The following is a 21,918-nucleotide window of genomic DNA, read 5'->3' as shown; positions in this document are numbered from 1 at the left end:
CACACCAGTGCAACCGTGGCAAAAAGTTAGTCTAGAGCCCTGCTTTACACAAACACTGCTTTCAATTACACATTTGCTGACTGCAGTCATGTAGGATTTGTTTTTTTGATTAGAATTTTTAAATTCCTATTTTTACAGATTATTATCTTTTTCTTGCACCTTTTTCTGCCATCAATAAGTCAAAATTTCAGGTTATTTTTACACATTTGAATCTAAAAATTCCAAATGTTAAGATATTGTCTTAATTGCTAAATTCTATTGCATCTGCGACTTGAAACTTTGAGTTCCTAAGTCAAAAGTTTTCAGTGGGAGAAAGAAATTCAGATATTAATCAGGTACTAAATACTAATCAGAGTTTATGTGGAAAACAATGCCTTCTTACCTTTTATGTTTGCTATTCCATAGCAAAAATGCTTCCTAGGCCAAGCAGAAATGTAAAATTGTGGTAAACTATCTTTTTCTGCTTAATGGGAGAAAAATTAAAAAAGAAAAAAAAAACATCCTATACTGCCTGTAGCATTAAACATTTACTCTAAAAATGACCTCTAATCAGGTACTTGGGTGTGTCTGCAGGCATTAAAGGCTTAGCTCTCTCTCCATTGCATAACCTCTACTAGAGCTCTTTGTGTCCATGTCTTTATTAATCTCTGTCGATTGGAGATGTGGTTGCTTGGGCGTTTCTTCAGCCATTTCATGCTTAGTCACAGGGAACAAACACATAGAAATATGCTCTAGTAAAGGTTAAGCAATGGAGAGACACCTTTTCATTTGGTAACTGGGTTAAATTTAGTGCTCTTGATAGTCCAGGGATATGTGAATTTATAAGGCTAGGGACAAAGAAAACAAAACTGGAGCACAAGGAATCCAAAAACACGAGGTCCAAAACTGCAGTTTTGGAGGCCAGCTGCAAGGAGATTGGCAGTGCAGACTCAGTTTAGGGGGTCAGCCACATGGACGGTGGGAACGCAGACACAGTTCTAGTGGTCAACTGCGTGGGAAGCCAATCCATAGGCCGGCTGTGTGAAAAGTAGTGGTGCCGAAGGTGAAGCTCCATGGTCAATGGCCTTGAAGGTGGCCAATGTTGGTGTGGTTTGGTGGGGGAATATGGATGTGCCGACCATGTGGGGCATGGATGTAGAGCCTGTGCTGGACGTGAACGCATGGGCAATTTGGCAGACAGCCAATAGGCAGGATCAGACAAGGCTGGACCAGACGGCGCTCTGACCTCTGGCAGAAACGCCATTGGACCAGACAGGCACACTGACCTCTGGCGGAGATGGAGCTGGCGGACACACAGCTTGAGAAGACGGCACGTTGACCTCTGGCAGAGATGCAGCTGGAAGACAAGCAGTTGGACCAAACGGCAGTGTGGCAGTTGCAGGTTGTTTAGCTGGTGCTGGTATGGCAGCTATGAACGGTTTAGCTGACGGTGGCATGTATGCCACGGGTGGCGGAGCTGCAGGCGACAGCGTGACAGCTGCCAATGGTTGCGCTAAAGGTTGCACTGGCAACTAGAGGGACTATCCCGAGCCTCCGGCAGGAACAGGTGGCTTCATAGGCTCTTCTGAGCCACAAGGGAGAACAGGCAGTGGCCGGCCGGGTAACCTGCCTGAGCCACCAGCAGAGGCAGATGACAACTGCACAGACTCATCAGAGCCTCCACCCGACACACATGGCGGTGTGGAAATGGCGGACGGCTGGAGTGGCTCTCCTGAGACCCCAACACGAACAGACATCAGCCCGGAAGCTGCGGACTGCTGGATGGACTCTCCAAAGTCCCCAGCAAAGGCAGACTGCTGGACCAACTCTCCAGAGTCTCCTGCAGGAACAGACAGCTGGACTGGCTCACCTAAGCCTCAAGCGGAAAAAGACAGCTGGAGCGGCTCTCCTGAGACTCCAGCGGAGACATACAGCGGCGCGGAAACCGTATGCAGTTGGACGGACTCTCCTGAGTCCCCAGCAAAGAAAGCAAGCTGCACCTGCTCTCCAGAGCCTCCAGCAGAGACAAATGGTGGCATGGGAGCTCACCAGAGCCTCCAACCATTACAGGATGGAGTGCAGGCAACTGCCGGACACTAGGCGCTCCCACACGAGGAGTCAATATTGGTGCGGAGGTCAGCTGTGTCTCGGCGAGCCTCACCTGAGGGACTGGCATGGGTGCCAGGGCACAACGGACACCAGTCACCCCTACGCGGGCAGTTGGTACGGGTGCAGGAGTGAACTGGTTCACAGCTGCCCCAACCTGGGAGCCAGAACAGGCACTGGCAATGGCTGAGCGTCTGCTGTCCCCACCCGAGGAGCAGGTACGGATGCAGGGACTAGCAGAACCTCAGCTGGCCTGGGAACCAGAGCAGGGACCAACCGGGCCCTAGCCCCCTCACCTGGGAAACTGATAAGGGTGCAGGTGAAGGCTGGACCATAGCTGCCCCGGGAACAGTAACACAGAGAGGCAGAGAAACAGGTTCGGAAAAGAACAGACTCTGCAAAAATTGGTCTTAAATTTTTTCCACAATGACAAGCAGTCTTTGAAAAAAAAAGTCTCGGGGATATCAGTCTTAACAGTCTTTGAGGTGGGGTTGTTGTCTTTACTTTTAACCGGCTCGGGAGGAGTGTGAGAAAAATAGTCACTTGGACTCACCACCAGGAGTTGCTCAGCAACCATAGAGTGACGGTGGCCGGAGCACCGGTTTCTCCAAGAGGACGGGGCCTTTGGGCTGGACAGCTGAACCTGCAGTGAGCAGGTGGCACTGAGGCTGGAGAGTGTGTGAAAAAGCAGACTATTTCTTTTTGAAGCGACCAAGTCGTAGGTGCTGCAGGTGGAAGCACTGCAACGCCTGAGCACCCACGCAGGTGGCCCCCAGCAGGTGGAAGCACCAGGGGACCCCTGAGAGCCAGACAAGTCCCGACACAGGAGGAGAGCACAACTGGGAGAAATCACACATAGTGAGGATGGGGGAAGCAAAACTGATAACGTTAACATAACACACGAGACTATCAAAGTAAAGCAGGAAAATGGGGACAAACAAAATGCACTGACAGACTTTACACTGAGACAAGACTGACTGCGGAGACACGAAAAAGCACTAGGGAGGGAGGAAGGGAGGGAGAGAGGGAGAGAGATTAGATTTTTAAAAAATATGTTTATTTCTCATTAGATAATTGACATATCACCACACCCGTTATAATAAAGTGTAACACAAAATCAATCAAAAAGCACAATATATCAAATAATTACATTAACACCTGCCCAAAAACTAGGTGCTCCTCCACCACACTACAGATTGCCTCTCTGTAGCCCCAGACCCGAGAAAAAGTATGTAGGTCTGAGGCTGCCTTATAGAAATTAAATTCTAGCAACAGCCTAGCATTCACCATGTTGACAAACACAGGGATCACCTCAGCATTCAGCCCTTCTGTCACCTTCCTCTTCCTACTAATATACACTGCCATTTTTGCCTGTCCTAACAAAAAAATTGACGAGTAAATTTGAAAGTACAAATAAAGACATTCAGTGTAAAACCTTCCCCACAACTACTGAAGATAGCTCTCAGTAGCACAAACAGAGCTGAGAGGCAAACACATTCAGAAAAACATGAAACCGGGTCTCTCTCTGCTCACAGAATGGACATTTGTGTTCCACGGCAGCGTCAATAACAGAAACAAAAGAATTTACAGCAACAATGCCATGAAAAATTTTCCACTGTAAGTCTGCATGTTTTTTCACGAGGGGAGGCTTATAAAGGGATCTCCATGCTGGTGTGAAGTCAGGTGCTAAGGAGAGATGGGTCCTCTACACTGTGTCATTGCATCCATTCAGCTTGCTTTGATTGAGAATTTTTACAAGCAACCTATACAAAGTTTTTCTAGAGGCCCCTTCTAGGGACACCCCCACAACATCCACGGCATCCAGTAAAGGCCCAGAGCAGTTCTTAAAACCAGGAAACAGTCTGATGGAAGGAAAAGGATCCAAATGATTTGGAAACAGAGTGCCTTCACAATAACCTGCCAAAAGTGAACACTCAGCTCCACCTAACTTGTGTTTCCAATGATCCAAAAGCTGACCAACAACTCGAGTAGACCTTATTCCAAGCTGGGCAGCAAGTCCATCAGGATTATCCAGCCGAGGTGCAGCCAGCTCTACCACCCTCTTCAGAGAAAAAAACCTGTGCAGCATGGAGCTGTCTGGATAAAGTAGTCCTCCCCCAGACAGGGCAATCCAGCAAGCTGCCAAATAGTACAGGTTCTTCCAGCAACCAGTACAGATTTAGCCTGCTGTTGCCTTCCTTTCCTCAGCAGACCCCATACAGAAAAACACTCTTATAAAAAGGTGGAACAACTGAAGAGTACAGCTTGCTCGAGTCCATCAGAAACAGAGATAAATCTAAACCCATGCCACCAAGCTGCTGAAGAATACAGCACGATACCCTCCTCCACACTAGATCTGGGGGTCCTGTAAGTAGCCTCTGAATAAACTGAAAGCGAAAAGCTGCACCTCTACTGGCCAAATGGACCAGACCTTGTCCACCTTCCTCCCTAGGGAGAAAAAGGACACTTTGAGAAATCCAGTGCAGCTTATCCCAAAAAAAGTTCACCAGGATCCTTTGAATGTTAGACAAAAGAGTAACTGGGGGATCAACACAAGTCAACCGGTGCCACAGAGCAGAAGAAACCAAATTATTGATAACAAGAACCTGGCTTCTGTATGACATTTTAGGTAAAGCCCACCTCCATTTTGAAAGCCGACCATTCACTTTATCCAACTTTATCACTTTTTTCTGCAAAAAAAGGTGCATTGACTAGAAACACCCCAAAATACTTAAGCCCAGCTGACCTCTCACAGTTACAGCCTCATTCTTTTCCTAGTTTATTTTGGCAGAAGAAATACAATCAAAAAGAGAAACTGTGTTCCCTAAAACCTCAATATCTTTCTATGAGTGGATCAGAACAATTATCGGCATAAGCTGACAACTTTAGAGATACATTGCACCCAGGGATATAAACACCACACAAGTCCTGTCTTAATTTGTGAAGCAAAGGTTCAATTGCCAGGGAATACAGCATCCCTGACAAAGAACAGCCCTGCCTCACCCCCCTTTGAACATTGAATGGACCACTTAAGACTCCATTTATTTCAGTACACTCGTAATGTCACGGTACAGAACCTGAATCATTGCTACAAAACCTGGGCTGAAGTGAAAAGCAGCTAAAGTTTGTCACAAATATTGGTGTTCAACCCGGTCAAAAGCTTTGACTTGGTCTATAGAAATGAGACCAATATCTATGCCCGAGTTAGATAGGTCCAAAACATCTCTAGTCAAAGTGATATTATAACTTATCAGCCTGCCGGGCACGCAATATGTTTGGTCCCAATGACTGAAAGAAGCCATCACGTCTCGAAGTCTGGTGGTCAGGACTTTGGAAAAAATCTTACAGTCTGTACAGAGCAACGAGACTGGTCTCCAGTTCTTCAAATTGCGTAGATCTCCCTTCTTTGGTAGCAGAGTGAGTCCCACTCTTCTACAGCTCAAAGGCAGCAAGCCTCTCTGCAGACTATCCGTGACAACCAAATCCTCACCCATCACAGACCAAAAGGCTTTGTAAAATTCAACAGGAAGACCATCAATACCAGGAGTTCCACCAAGTTCATGCAAAGTTGGCTGAGCCTCCAATTTTCGATTGGCTTCAGCTGCCACCTGAGGGAGTCCCTTGAAGAAGCTATTGCACAAACTGAGATTTTCTGAGAAATCACTCTTAAAAAAGTCCTTATAACAGCTGACAGCAAACTGAGCCAAAAATACTCAAAGGCTGCTCTAAAAGCTTTGTCATGCAACAAGGCTGTATTGAAATGCCAGTAGGCACTCCGTACACGAACATTTTTAATGAAAACAGAACAAAAACCAGACAATAATCAGAGAAGTCAACAGGGGTTATCTGACAGTCTTTAAAAATACTCAAATGGTGTTTGAGTATACACGATCCAGTCTTGCCAAAGATAAACGATTGTCCTTAGAATGACTCCACGTATACTGTCTCTGAGCCTGCGAGAGGATGCAGGATGAGGTTCTGTGTGGTTCCTATCCGAAAAGCACCGAGTTTTTTAAATGGACTAACAATGAGGTGGAGTTGTTGCTGCAGGTAACACGAAAGTACAAAGTTGCAAAAGTGAGTGAGAATTAATGAATTTGAAGAAAAGCTATCTGGAGCATGGACAAACTGATATTAATCTTTAATAGGGCTGTCAAAATTGAGAGCAAACAAAACAACTGCTGTATTATGCCCTCCGCTGTCTTAGTTTAATTGGTCACATGACTGAAATGTGCCAAGGCTCCAGGTTCGCTGTCCACACTGCAACGCGACAACGGCGTTTTCAAATGTATCCGCTTTGAAGAGCGTTTTCAAAACGCTGCGTTTTCCTTGACCAGTAGTGCATACAATTGAAATCCTCACCTAAAAACAAATACTCATCATCACTAGAATCCTGAACAGTATCACACAGGACATTTAAAAAAACAATTCCGTCCTCTCCTTTAGTTGGAGCATATACATTGAGAAAAACAAAATTCACATTTTCATATTTGACTTTAAGTTTCAGTAAACACCCCTTGATTGTTTCCTCTGCTTCGCAAGAAACAGGCTAAAAATTCTTAGAGAACACAATCCCCACACCTCCACTACAGCTGGACTTCTGACTAAAAAAAACACATCCCCCACACAGCCCTTCCTCCAGTCACTCTCATTGTCAACAGTACTGTGAGTTTCTTGAACCAATATAATATCTAATTTTTTTAATCCATAAGCTTGAAAAAAAGCAGCTCTTTTCACCTCATCTCTAGCACCATTCAAATTTAATGTGCCTATTTTGAATTCGCACATAAAAAAGGAGAGACAGAGAAAAGAAAAGACAGGGACATATAAAGTATTTTCCTAAACATCATCATCGTCATCAGCAGTACTGATGTAGGCCAAAAATAAATGCATAATAACATTTTTTATTTTAAAGGTTTATTTGCAAGACACAAAAACAGAAAATAGTTCCAAATGTATTGTGCATGAAACGAATTCAAACGTAGCGATAGAGCCAGGTGCAGATGTATGTCACAAGTTAATCTGGCTGTAGGCTGTGGCACTTGGCCAGAGGTGGAGCTAGTTGACTCGACTCCATTTGAGTGCACACAAAGTAAACTGCACGCTTTAGTTGTGCAGCGAAAACGCTGAAATCGGAGTAATAAAACGTACGAGGGGAACGACAACGACGACAAGATTCTCCCGATCGTTTACTCTTGCTGTCCTGTGAGCAGTATCGGTGTGGTGTTAATTGTTTGCTGTTTTCGCGATCGCCTCCTGCATGAGGATATCACCAGGTAAACTCGCGAGATTTTTAAACATTTTGTTGTTCAAGAGCAACAAGACTGACGGAGTGTGTTTGAGGTAACCTCACAAATGTCACAGATGACACATTGGTGTTTATTTGCTGTTTTGTCGGTACCGGCTCCTGAAAAGCAAGTCTACCACATATCTGTTCGACCAACGCCAGTTGATCTGCGACGCCAGTTAATCTGGAACACCGGACACCAACACCCGCTCTCCAGCTGCATCAACCGCTGGCTGCGTGTTTCTTAGCCTTTCTGGACAGAATCGAATTAAATGCCCCTCTCCACCACAACCAAAACATTTCTTGCTCTCAGACGAAGCAAACAACACCATGTAATTGAAACCCTCTATTTTGAAACTGAAAGACAGGTTTAGCTCACTAGCAGTGTGTCTTTGAGGATCATAAAAACTTGCCTTCTGTGACACGCAACATGGCGAAACTAGTTGGCCATACCGTGACAGCTCCTTGGCTAGAGTTTAATTTTTAATAAAAGGAGCGGGGCCGGCTATACGCTGGTGCAAGAGGGGGCAACGCCCGCTTAAACAAACGTCCTGCCCCCTTAAATCAAACTTTTAGAAGTAGAGAAAGAAAATAATACATTACCCACAAACTGAATACGGACAAGATTTACTACAGTAGCTGGAAAAGGCACAAATGTGACGATAGGTTTTACGTCTTGTTCGCTCTTTCCCTCCGTGCTCTGTTTGTGTGCAGGCTCACACAGCACTGGACAGAGACCCTCCTCCCCCAGCTAAACATCCAATCACTGTTAGTATGCAAATGAGACCCGGTGTCAGGTTTCTCCGTAGCCAGGGCAGAGCAAAATGAAGCAACTAATCCCCGTCGTCAAAAAACTCATAGTGACTCGTGAGATAAGTAAATATAGTTGTACTAAAAAATACAACTATATTTCTCCATTCAATAGGAGGCTAGTCCGTTTCTGTTCTCACAATTTCAGTCTGGTAGAGACGCATTTCTTTCTGTGAGCCTGTCTGCTGCATAGTAGTGGTGTGTGGATCGATACTGAAATATTCATTCCTCCGATACCAGTTGTTTATCTTCTAGAATCGATTCTCATATTAAAACATTGATATTTTAGTAATCTGGGGTAAATTTGTAGTTTATCATTAACAGGAACACAGTGGAAAGAAACTATGGCTGTGTCCCAATCCAGCGACCACACGCTTTGGAGTACACGCAGTTCACATACTACGTACGGCGCGTACTACGAAGTACGAGAAGTGCGGAAGTGAGAGGCTTGTGAAATGGGACGGTCTGGCCTTCGTTGCGCTGCTCAGGTTGCCTAAAAACCATGATACTAACCGCGAGAAACGTTTCATACAGCATTGTTTGACAGAAATGGGGAGGGGGGGGGGAAGGTTTTTTTGTTCGTTCATTTTTTGTACGACATCACTTTGATTTGTTGAGTATCTGAGGCTGAGACCACGGGACTGTAAAAATATGATTGTTGGGCTTCATTTCTGTACTGAACAGTTATTTCAAGACTAGTTAGTAAATAAAAATTAGCTAATGTTGTTCATGAAACTAAAGTCATCTCACTTTGGCAATGTAAATATAATATGGCCAATATTATAGTTATTGTCAGATTATTATGATATATTACAGGAGTGAGCTTGAACTCTGTGTCATTCACTGGGCTTCAGTAAAGATTCAGGTTGCATGCTGCAATGCTTACATATACGTGGGACAAGGAAATGTCCGAGCTGTGATAACTGTTTCTGATACAATGAAGAGTAGACTGATATATTAAATATTCCTTTATTGGGTGAGAAAATCATACCATGTCATAACAGCTTTAAGTCATACAGAATAGATATCAGAGCCTTAAACAGGCTGACTTCTGCTAAATGGGTCAAACTGGGCAGAAAGTATACAAACACATAACATCCTTATAGAATATGATGTAACACTATTGATCAACTTACCTCAGAATATATAAAGCATTTAAACAATTACAGCAATATGATACAACAAACACAGCAGTACTACTAACCCAAAATACTAAAAGCTTCATAGAACTGAAACAAACATTTATTTTTAGCTCCATTCTGCTGCTGATACATACTTTAGGTTTCTGAACATTAAACTTGTTTCTGCCTTTCATAGTGTGTAACTTGAAGGCCCTGAGTACTTTCTCCCACACTGAAAACACTGGGATGATAACATTATTTGAACATCACCTAATAAGACTGATTCAGGACAGACAATTAGTTATTTTAAACTTTTCTAGCAGTCCTTCACAAACAGGGAACAGTCTGTCTATTCTCTCCATCTGTCAGCTGCTGCTGGCTCTTCCTCCTCCTCTTCCTCACACACTGCTGAGTTTGTCCTGGTGGATCATCAGGGGTGCAAAGCCTCACAGATGATGTGCAGCAGTGGGTCCCTCAGTCTGTCCTCACTCTGGACACTTGCAGTTGTCACACATGGAAATCAAATGTGTGATAAGCTGCAGGATTCAAACACAAGTGTAACTTATAAATACATGTTCATACTTTTATTACACAATCAGAGAGAAAGAAAAAGAGAGAGAGTGCAGGACAGACAGACAGGTGACAGTCTCAGGTGTATACACTGCTACAAAACAGCACAAGAGAAGGAGGATTTAGTGTTTGTGTTGTTACGAGTGCTAAACAAGAAGAGTTCCCAGATGGTACAGTGGACACATGTGTGACTCCTGTGATTAAAGCATCTTTCTTTCAGCTTAACGAGTGAACCGTCAGCTCGTTCAAACACACGTTAAAGTCCGTTTGGCTCGACACCACCGAACAGAGGCAGCAATATAACATAGCTAACATTAACAGTGCAGTAAATCCTGCTTGTGCCGTGATATTCAGGACTGCAAACCGAGCAGCATCACTGACTTTCAGCTTGTTGTGTTTGTGGATATATGACTGACTTTAATTATCCATAAAATCATCACATTCTCTGTAAGATTAAGGTCGACTATTGGACGGCATATATTTTAAAGTAAAGACTTTAAAACCAAGTTAGTACAATCATCACTAATGTCACAAAACTTTGCTGACATGTGGTGAACAGTCATGTTTTAATGTTCTTGATTATTAAACATTCGCACATATATGAGTGACATCATATTCAGTAATTACTTTTGAAAGTTTACTCTTCGGCTGCTCCGCTTCAGCCGTCTGCCTTATTTTTCGGCAAAATTATCCACACCCACCGCCACGGTATGAATTGTGGGATATATGGGACCATGAAGTGTACACCGGACCACACTTTAAATTTGGGGAAATCGACGGCACATTTGGAGTACGAATTTGGAGTACACTTCGGATTGGGACAGCCGTCGTTGTGTTGCTGTGACGTAATAGGTCTCAAAATGCGTACTCCGGAGAGTGCGGTCGCTGGATTGGGACACAGCCTTTATCATTCGGATCGTCTACATTGGAAGGAACTACTTCGTCTTCCGCCTTTCATAGTCATGCGCGAAATACGGCTGTATAAATGTGTCGCAGCCCCTTGGCGTGTGCACTCCCAACAATGGCTGAGTCTAAACGGAGTCATGTGTGGACGTATTTTACCTCCACAAACAGCCAAGAAGCGGTTTGCGATACATCTGGCAAGACAGTGAGGTGTTGTGGAAACACCACTAACCTTGTCAAACACCTCAGAGTAAATCATATCACAGAATATGACGAGCGTATGTTGAGGTGAACTGAAGAGGAGGAGAGGAGAGGGACAGGTGCTGCTAGGGTCTCTCATGGAGTCCTTTAGTGCTGCAGGCAGGCAACGTGTTCAAATGGCGCACAACCTCAGGTTTTTTATTTCCATGTGATAATTCTACATTATTAAGCAGTAAGAACAAGTAGTCTGATGTCCTGTAATCATTATGAAGCTGTAGTTTGAAATACAATAAAATATTATATTTTATATATATTTAAAATAAAAATATTAAAATATATATAAGTTTTTGTACAAAGTATCGGTATCGGATCAGTATCGTCAATACCAACCTGAATTTTACTTGGTATCGGATCGGAAAGGAAATCGGTGGTATCGCACATCACTACTGCATAGAGCCGACTGGAGGACCTGTGTCTGTTAGACTCAGACCCCGACACAAAGCCCTGCCCCAGCTTTCAACTCTGCACTCAACAGTTTTCTCATTTCACGTACTGATGACGGCTTTGTGATCGAAGATGGCGCCAGTGTGTATGGCGAGCCGTCTCTGGATCCGTCTTCCTGAGTGTTGTTTACTCTTTGCCTTACTATTTTCTATATGCTTTCCGGATGTTACTGCTCTAATTCTAACTCTTTTAAATCTTCGACCCTTGAATCATCAAAAGTCAGATCTATATTGGAATTTAGGGAATTTTTCCCAGTCTCGAACGGATACTTCCGCCTGCACATACTACCTGCCTTTTCTTCCACCACACAAGAAACGACATAGGAAACGGGGTAAACGGAGTGGTTTTCGCGTTCGTATTAAAGCCTATTTAAAAGCACATGGAGTGGTTAATCACCGCTCCATCATAGACATCTTGCGGCCCTCCCAGTATACTTTCAGACTGTGTCGCCATCGATGGATTTGCTATGCAGGCCAGCAAGCCCACTCGGTCCTACCAGTTGAGTGCCGACCTGTATGGAGCTGGAAGCAGGTCTCTGGAAGAGGTGTGGATCACAGCAATCATCGCCGGCTGGGACGCGCTCCTAGTAGCGTTAAAGTGGCTACGCTCCGAATGGCTCTGCTAAACACTAGGTCACTGGTGAACAAGTCCTTCGTTGTAAACGACTTTTTTCTCGCGTCAAGGCTGGATGTCCTGTTTCTAACGGAGACCTGGATTCGCCCCGGTGAGTCCTCTTCCTTTTCGGAACTTCTTCCTCTGGACTGTGCTTTCTTTAACTCTCCTAGGACCGTGGGCAGGGGTGGAGGGCTAGCCTCGGTTTTTAGAAGTAAATTCCGAGTGCGGCAACTGCCTCCTGCCTCGTATTCCAGCTTCGAAGTACAACTACTGGAGCTGTCCGGTTCCCCCCGGACCCTCTGCGCGGTGGTGTATCGACCTCCGAAGCGCAATAAGGATTTTATCCGTGAATTTGCTGATCTTTTAGGATTTATCTTTTTAAATTTTGATCGTGTTCTTATTTGTGGTGATTTTAACATTCATATATGCTGTGAGGCGGACTTATTGGCTAAGGATTTTCTTGCCCTTATTGACTCTTTTAATCTCACTCAGTGGGTGAGAAAATCAACCCACACTAAAGGGCATATGCTGGACTTGGTATTGTCGTATGGAGTGGATATTTGCATCACGGACATTAATGATGCTGGGATTTCGGACCATTTCCCAGTTATGTTTGATGTTCAGTTATGCAATATGGAACTGAACTCTGAGGGTCCACAGAGCCTATCGCGTCTGATTAATTCTGAGGCTGTTGCCCTTTTCTCTGCGGCCTTTGCTAACTCTGCTTGTTACGATGACATCAGTAATGCACCTCTCTCGGTTGATGGCGTAGTCAACTCTTTTATTTCTACATGCTCTTCTATTTTGGACACTGTGGCTCCAGTAAAGACTAAATGCCTTAAAACCTCTCGCCAACCCTGGCTAAATGAATCCACCCTTGCTCTTAGGCGTGAATGTCGTCGAGCTGAGAGGAGATGGAAAAAAGATCAACTTCAGGTGTCCCTTGACATCCTGCATATGAGCCGGTCTAAATTTCAGAAGGCTGCCAAAATGGCAAAAACTTCTTTTTTGTCGAACATTATTGCAACTAATAGTCACAATCCTCGAGTTCTGTTTAAAATCTTTAACTCAGTGGTTAATCCCCGCTCTGATGTTTCGATGGGTGCCTCCCCGGCCCTCTGCGAAAAATTTCTAAATTATTTTATAGATAAAATCTCAGTGTTAAGGGCCCCACATTCTCTAGTAGTAAATCAAGCCCCAGTTACCGAATGTTCAACTGTCTTTCAACAGTTTGAACCTGTGTCATTCTCGACTTTAAAGGAAATAATTAATAACCAGAGAAGCTCAAATTCTCTGCATGACATTATTCCTTCTCGTATCATTAAGGATGCATTAAATACAATCGGGTCCTGTATCTTATTTTTAATGAACTCATCACTATTATCTGGCTGTGTTCCGACTGTCTTTAAACATGCAGTCGTGCAACCTGTTATCAAGAAAAGCAGCCTTGATCGTAACACCCTAGCAAATTACAGGCCGATTTCTAAACTCCCTTTCATGTCAAAAATTTTAGAGAAAATAGTGCTTCAGCAACTACAGACCCACTTAGAGAGAAATGGTATAAGTGATAAATTCCAGTCTGGATTTAGACCGCGTCACAGCACCGAAACTGCCCTACTAAGAGTTTTCAATGACCTTCTTCTAATCGCTGACTCTGGGCGCTCTGCGGTCTTAGTTCTATTGGATTTGACTTCAGCCTTTGACACGGTTGACCATGATATCCTTTTGGCAAGGTTGGAACAAGTAGCAGGCCTTAAAGGAAATGTCCTATCATGGTTTAAATCATATTTCTCTGAGAGGTCGTTCTCTGTCATGATGGGAAAATATTCCTCTTCTTCTGCCCCTTTTTGCTGTGGTGTGCCCCAGGGCTCGGTATTGGGTCCTGTGTTGTTTTCTCTGTACATGTTGCCCTTGGGCTCCATTTTTGAAAAACATAATGTCTCTTTTCACTGCTATGCTGATGATATTCAAATCTACCTCCACCTGACTGGGGATGTTTCATCTTCACTACATCCCCTGTTTGATTGTCTGAGGAATGTCAAAGACTGGTTATCACATAACTTTCTTACTTTAAATGAAAAGAAGACAGAAATTATCGTTTTTGATAGAAATATGCCTCTGGGACAACTGATTGGCACACTCGGGCCTGTTGCTAATCACCTCACTGAAGCTGCTAGGAATCTTGGAGTTTTCATGGATAGTTCCTTCAAACTAGATAAACAGGTTTCTAATGTGGTAAAAACCAGCTTTCACCAACTGCGCCTAATTTCTAAGGCTAAACCGTATATACCACGCAAAGATCTGGAGAAACTCATTCATGCTTTCATCACTTCAAGACTGGATTATTGTAATTCTCTTTACTTGGGCCTACAATCTTCTCTTCTTCAGCGATTGCAGCTGGTCCAAAATGCCGCAGCACGTCTCTTGACCGGCACTAGAAAATATGATTCTATCACCCCTGTTCTGGCCAACTTACATTGGCTTCCTATTAAATATCGAATTGATTTTAAAATTTTATTGTTTACTTATAAAATCCTAAACAATATGGCACCTGACTACCTAGCTGATCTCCTCTGTCTGTATAGCCCTAAGAGAGCACTAAGATCATCGGGCCAACTGCTCTTAGTGCAACCTAGGTCTCGGCTGAAGACCAGAGGAGACCGTGCCTTTGCCGTTGCCGCACCCAGGTTATGGAATACTCTTCCTCTTCATATTCGTGCATCAGATTCCATTCAGTCTTTTAAATCACGTCTAAAAACGTATTTGTTTAACCTGGCATTCAAGGCTAATTAGGGTAATTTACATCTGGCTTTGCATTTAGATTATTTAATTATTTTATATTCTATTTATTATTTATATCTGTAATTTATATTTTATATTGTGATTTTTATCTGTATCATGATTTTACTGGAAAGCACTTTGGTGTACTTCGGTCTTTAAAATGTGCTATATAAATAAATTTGATTGATTGAAATTTGATTGATGTAATCACAGTTATTTTAGTAAAGCTTCTTCACTTTTCACCCCTCCTTACAGCAGTTCAAAAAGGATAGTTAATGCTGTGAGATGCATCCTTTTTTCCAAGCTTTTAAAAAGTGTAGTGGCTCCTGCCTGTACCAGTATCAGTAGCAATGATGATGCTGCTGGTACATCAAAGACAGCAGCTAGCATGTCTGCTCCTCTGGCATCAACAGGCTCTGCTTCTCCTGTACCCCTGCCAACAACCGCTGCCCCAAAGCACCCGCTCAGCTACCCAGTGATTTAAGCGGCAATATCCCAGCCAATACTGAGTAGTTACCCCAAATGTGTATTTGGTAGTACAACATTAAGATCGTTCAATCCTGCCTGGTACCGCACACGACCATGGCTAGAGTACTGTGTTGTGCGGGACGCATGCTTCCCCTTTCGGAAATATGGCAGCAATGTTAATGAGAGGGATGTAGTTTTTACCTTAACTGGTTTTAACAATTGGAAAGCAGCACTTGATTGAAACAAGGGGCTACAAAGGCATGTGTCTATATAGCCCCTTGTGTCATGGTTTTCGAAAAGGCTCCGGGTTCGCTGTTCACACTGCGACACTAAAACAGCGTTTTCAAATGTATCCTCTTTGGAGAGCGTTTTCAAAAACCTGCCTTTTCCTTGACCGAAAACGCCGTCTCAGTGTGGACGGAAGGCCAGAACGGAGAGAAAAAGATGCGTTTTCAAACGAAAACGTATTAGTGTGGACATGGCCTGAGATGACAGAGGATGATGATGCTGCAGTTGACCTATGCACCGAGGCATCAGGCCTGCTATGCCAAATTAAGAGGCATCACTTCTTTGAGAATGGAAAGTTCCTGGTGCGAGTGCTTGGTGTCTTGAAACCAGCAAATGCTATTCTACAGTCTGTCAGTTGATCTGTGCAGTGCGTCTGAGATTGTTAGTGCAGCACTTGACTCCTTAAAAAACATCCGTGAGGATGACTGCTGGGGAGTGTCATCTCCTGCTGAGGATTAGTCACATCCAACAAAGAGAAGAAGAACAATAATCAAACACCTGGTTCAAAGTGTTGTGCTCTCAACTTTGGGCCATACAGACTCTGGTGACCCTACCATTTCTCCCCATCAGTCTCAGAAAAGATCCCTACTAAACATCCTTGACAGGGCCATTTCAGAAATGGAGACTAGATTTTCACACAAGAATACTGACCTGATGAGAGCCATATGTAGTCTTGCACCCAAATCTAGCACATTTCTAGATCCCACCCTGTTGCACCCTCTGGCTGTGATGGCTGGCACTGTAGCAGATGTTGTAAGTCTGAAAAGTTAAGTTCTTGTGGCAAAATAGATGCTGCTCAAAAAACGTTCAAAGGAAACAGACCTGCCCACTATGTGTAAAGTCCTGCAGGAGTACAAGGAAGCCTTTCCTGAGTTGCATAAATTGTATGTAACAGCCCTGGTAATTGGTCTGTCTTCAGCATTGTATGAGAGTTCCTTCTCCACTTTGTCACGGTTCCTAACCCCCTATCGTCGCACCATGTTACATAACAGAAAGAAGAATTTAGTGATCTTGGCCCATGAGAAGTCCATAACAAATAACTTGGATATGGATGAATTTGTAAGAGTTTTTGTAAAGGGAAACAGGAGACTGTTGTTATAGAGTTGATTGAGGAGAAAGGAGAGTGGAGATGTTAAGTTACAAACATGGAGTTCTGTTCCTTGTAAAACAAAGAACCCCCCCCCCCCCCCCCAAAGAGGCTTAAAAACATCCACCAGTGTCCATAAAGTAAGTTATGTGTAATTTGTTTTTAACCCCAATGAACTGTACATGACTTCAGATTAACTCAAATTGATTTTTAAAATTTCGTAGATTTCAGTTATACACTCAGACTGTAGTTAATGGAATTTGAAAGAGTTCAAATGATATTTTGTATCTGCAAAACATAGCCCAATACAATAAAAATACATTTATTTGACTTATTTTTAGTCTAAAAGGGAAATTTAGAACTCAGCAATACACCGAGCTCAGATTTATTTGAAATGTTATTACATTTAGAGTGGATTTAAGAATTTTGGGATCCCAGGTGGTTGATATTGTACAACAACAAAAACGCGTGTAAATCACGCAGAAGAAAAGCAACACTGCCCTCTCCTGGTTAAAGTTAGATACAAGGACTGTTTTTGAGTCAGAGAGAGAGGGTGCTATTGTGACGTGTACACCAACACATTTGATTTCAATTTTTTAAAAATTATGTTTTTATTTTTGTTTAATTCTCATTAAACATAATGATTAACTATTAACTATATGATTTGTAAATACATGCATGTTCATATTTGCAAGATGTTTTCCCCTATTTAAAACTGAAAAATATTTGTGTAGCCTGGCTTATAGTATTTCATGGCATACCTGCCTAGCTAGATCCCTAAATACACTAAATTGCTGCCATCTGATTGGCTGATTACATATTAGTGGTAATAAGCAGTTGAACAGGTGTACCTATTAAAGTGGCCGGTGAGTATAGACCTTGAATTTGGTTATGAATCCTTCAATACAAATTTTTTCTTTTTTCTTTCCTCTATTCCTCTCCTGACAGAAGCTCTAGACGTGAAATATACACAAATAAAAATAAGAAAGATGTGAGACGATGGCTATATCAATTCTATCAGTTGGCTGTAGGTAAGAGCTTCTCTAGGACGTTTGCATGTTTAATCTCATATTAAAGAATACAATCAAATACTCACTTCACTGGTCCCATGTAATAAAAAAGATATAAACACACAGTGGCCAACACATCAGAATATCCATGAAAATAAATAAATACAGGCCTACTGGCTTCTCTTCATTCTCACCCATTTAAATCGAGAGTCTTTGAATAATCAGTCCCCATCTTAACCTAATGATTCTGGTGCATATTGACATGTGCTAGCTGCATGATGATAACCTCCCGTTATTAAATCGATAGTATTAATACCAACATTGTTATTTGTATTGGTAAGAGCGTGGTTAAATCAATTCTTTATTTTGTGTTTTTCTCTTCTACGTTCAGCAGACTGTTTCTGTTTCATCAAAGATATGTCTGATATGTCTGTGAAAGCAGCTTGACCATAACTGCTTTGCTGTGTTTTGTTGTTGTGTCATCACGTGACTCAGCCATGCTGTGCAAACACAGGGGAGCCCCAAAAGACTGAATGTGATGGGAGAAAGAAATAGGAGCATACTGTGGGTTTTTGCAGTGACCTGTGGGGGCTTTACAGAAAGGCAAGCAGAGCTGCCCCCCCCCCCAGTGGCTATTATCAATATGTATATATATTCAGTACATTATGCATAGATGTAGTTTATATATCTGTGTATCTGTGTCAGCACTTGATGATACTGGCCCTGTATTTGTCAGATCAGTATGTTGTTCATTCAAAGATGCTCTTCTGCTTGGTTGTAATGGGTGATTGTTTGAGTTATTGTTGCCTTCCTGTTAGCTCAAATTAGTTTGGCTATCAAGAAGATTCTGTAAGTTGTGAATGAATGTTGAGTGATGAATGTATCAATTAACGATAACATATATGTAAGTTGCGAGAAGTAATTTTTTCAGCGCTCTAACAGAACTACAAATGTTTAGCCTAAGTAATATTTTCTGCTTTTTAATCTAAATTAAGCCACATATTTATTTCAATAATGTGACAATAATTAGTAACATTTTATAAAAGATTAATAAAAAACAATAATGGAGGTTACTGTGACTGCAATGGAAGGGGACCAGAACTCAAAACAGTGGATTAAAAACCTTGTGAGGAACAAGCTTCTGCACCTGGAGTGGATATCAGTTGTAAGATGTGCTGAGATCTCATCTGTCTCTCTTTTTCAGGTGTTCATATTTTGCAAAGAATCAATAGCTGTGAATGGGATGATGAGACTGGAGAGATAAATGGCTTCAATCAGTATGGGCATGATGTAGAAGACTTTCTATCATTTGACCTGCAAACAGTGACATGGATCGCCACATCACCACAGGCTGTCACCACCACACTGCGATGGGAAGCTGAAAAAGCTCGGTTAGAATATAATCACTAATTTTACAGTCATGAAATGTCCCGAGTTGTTAAAGAAATATCTGCACTGGGAGGAGCTTTTTGCAGACAACAGATCTTTTTTTTTTTTTTAGAGCTACTCAGACTCTGAAACATTTTTAAAAAAACAATTTTCTTGCTTGCATTCAGGTTTAGTTGAACAGATTACCCTGGCTCTTTATGCAATCACAGTTTTATTTACTTTTTTTGTTAATGTAGTGAATGTTTTTATATAATGCATATTTTGTATAACTTGTACAGGACTTTGGTCAATGGATTTTCCTTAAAAATGTGTTATATAAATCAACTTTGACTTGACTTATTAACAAGAGGACAATGCCATTGTAATCAGTCAGAACACCAATAATAGTTAATGATTTTTAATAGTGTTTGATTCATTATTTCACTTTCGTTGCTAATAAGAGTTACAGAGATGATAAGATGAGATAAGATAAGATAACCTTTATTAGTCCCACGCGTGGAAAATTTGTTAGATGAGGTGTTGCATCATTTGCAGTGTGTCAGATTCTGTGTAATATGATGTGCTCTGGACTTGAGCATCAGACAAGAAAGCTTGAGAAGACAACTGACTGTACAGTTTAAACAGGAATATTTATTGGATCCTCGTACCTTCAGTGGTGTGGTGGTTAACATGTTTGCTTAGTTAGTAAAAGGGCACTGCAATGTTTCCAGCTATCGAGTCAAATTCCTTTTATAGTTCTGTCAAAAAGGCATCTGGTGTGAGAGTCTGCCAAATCAAACATGCAGAGCTGCTGTGATAATCCCTTGTAGCCATGGAGCTGAAAGTAGCTTTTATATTTGTGACACTAAAGCTCAGAGATTGTTTGTCAAAATTCAACTGAAGGGTGTCGGAGTTTAACATGCCTCAAATACTCAGAATGTGTAACAGACCAGGAAATACTTTCATACTGACAAACCTGTAAAACCACTTGACTCGTCTCGCACTTCTTCAGTTTGATTCAAGAGGTCTAAACATGATAAGGATAATGATTCTGCTTTTTCTCTGTCGCACGGCATTTGCAAGTAAGATCATAATTAATTATATAAAATATTTATGTTTGAATTTGCATTACAAGATTGCTCTTAGTAAATACAGTTACAATGTGCCAGCGAGCAGTAAAAATTCTCTGGGTTAAACAGGTAGTATCTCGCAATGCAGGACAAGTGCAGGCAAGCAAGAACGTGTTTTAGCAGATAGCAGCAGAAAGAAACGGAGCTATTAATAATTATTTAAATTAAATACAAGGAATCATTTTAAAAAGGTCTTTTGACCTTAGTTTTGTGGCTTTTCTTCTTCTGTGGTGGTTCATTTTCAGATTAAAACAGTTAAATCTTTTCTGAAATGATAAGAATAATATAGAATTCCATGTTTTATCATTCATGGTTTTTAGTTTGAATTTTATTGTAACCACAACTCTCACTGATAGGAAAAAAAATATTTTGACATATTTACATCATAAAATCTGCAAAGTTATAAATGTTCTAGGTTTTATATCAGATGCACACTGACAAAGTTTTCTAACAACTGAATATGTTTTTAAATGACCTGGCACATATTTCATCTCTGTGTTATTTCCAGTTTACATATTCACAAGTCCAAATAGTCCATCTTCAAAATGTTTTGCAGTATTTTTATTGTAAAAAATGGGCAAAAAAATTTCTAAGTGTAACCGAAGGGCAGACCGTGTCTGGATGATTGGCCTCAGAATCTTGTCTTTGCTTTTTGGAGATGATGTGGTTTAGTTGGTTTCATTGAGCGATGACCTACAACTCATACTGGGATGACTTGCAATCAAATTTGAAGTAGCTGAGATAAGACGTGGCACCTAAAAGTCTCAGTCCATGGTCTTAAGTTTCAAAAGGATGTCCACTCAGGGTTGAGAATGAGTTACTGCCCAAAGTGGAGAAGTTCAAGTGTCTCACTGTCTTTTTCAAGAGCGAAGAGACACTGGAGCGGGACACTGACAGACCCTGTGCCGGTTTATTGTGGTGCAGAGAGACCTGAGCATGAAAGTGAAGCTGTTAATTAAATGGTTGATCTATGTTCCCACTCTCACCCATGGTCAGCTCTGGGTATAGTGACCGAGAGAACAAGATTATTAATACACATCATGGAAATGTGGTCTCTTGAAAGGGTGGCTTAGAATAGAGCTTGGAAGTTTGGGAGGGGTTCAGAGTAGAGAAGGTGGGTTTCCTCCACATTAAAAGGACTCAGTTTAGTTGGTTTGGGTATCTGACCAGGATGCTTCCGAGGCACCTCCTAGGTGAGGTTTTTTTTTTTTTAATTGATCACACTCACGGAGTTGGATTACTCTAATGTAATCTCTTGTAATCAAGTTTTTGTACGAATCTGCTCAATTATACTCAAGGAAACATTTCTGATAATAGTTATGTTTTATTTAACTATTTACTAATATTAGAAATGTTCTTTCCACAGCAAAACACTCACTAAATAGTTTCTTCACTGGATCCTATGAAGACCCAAATATCTCAGAGTTTATGGGTGTTATAGTGATTGATGGCATTCAGACAGTATACTGTGACAGAAACAGCAAGACACTGGAACCAAGACAGGACTGGATGAAGAAAATATTTGATAAAAATGCTCAGATGTTGGAGATGTTCACTCAGCAGTGTTTTGTGAGTCTGCCAAGCTTCTTCAGAACCCAGATTTCTAGCTTGAAGCAGCAGTTCAACCAAAGTGGAGGTGCAGTATTAAATGTTATTCTTTAGATTAAATCATTATAAATTATAAATATAC

General features: G+C 41.9%; 1 protein-coding gene across 1 annotated transcript in view; it reads left to right on the top strand.

The window, feature by feature from the left end:
• Positions 1 to 2,153: 2,153 nt before the first annotated feature.
• The window catches only part of LOC135932616 (hereditary hemochromatosis protein homolog), a 68,717-nt gene continuing 48,952 nt past the window's right edge, over positions 2,154 to 21,918 (top strand). The window contains exons 1-6 of the mRNA XM_065470108.1: positions 2,154 to 2,303; positions 8,087 to 8,140; positions 11,891 to 12,067; positions 12,165 to 12,205; positions 12,267 to 12,442; positions 21,595 to 21,864. Coding sequence (XP_065326180.1) covers positions 2,154 to 2,303; positions 8,087 to 8,140; positions 11,891 to 12,067; positions 12,165 to 12,205; positions 12,267 to 12,442; positions 21,595 to 21,864 — 868 coding nt within the window. The remainder of the gene's footprint in view (positions 2,304 to 8,086; positions 8,141 to 11,890; positions 12,068 to 12,164; positions 12,206 to 12,266; positions 12,443 to 21,594; positions 21,865 to 21,918) is intronic.

The sequence above is a fragment of the Pelmatolapia mariae genome, linkage group LG22 (genome assembly GCF_036321145.2).
Source record: "Pelmatolapia mariae isolate MD_Pm_ZW linkage group LG22, Pm_UMD_F_2, whole genome shotgun sequence".
Classification (NCBI taxonomy): Eukaryota; Metazoa; Chordata; class Actinopteri; order Cichliformes; family Cichlidae; genus Pelmatolapia; species Pelmatolapia mariae.
This window is presented reverse-complemented; position numbering and strand designations above follow the sequence as displayed.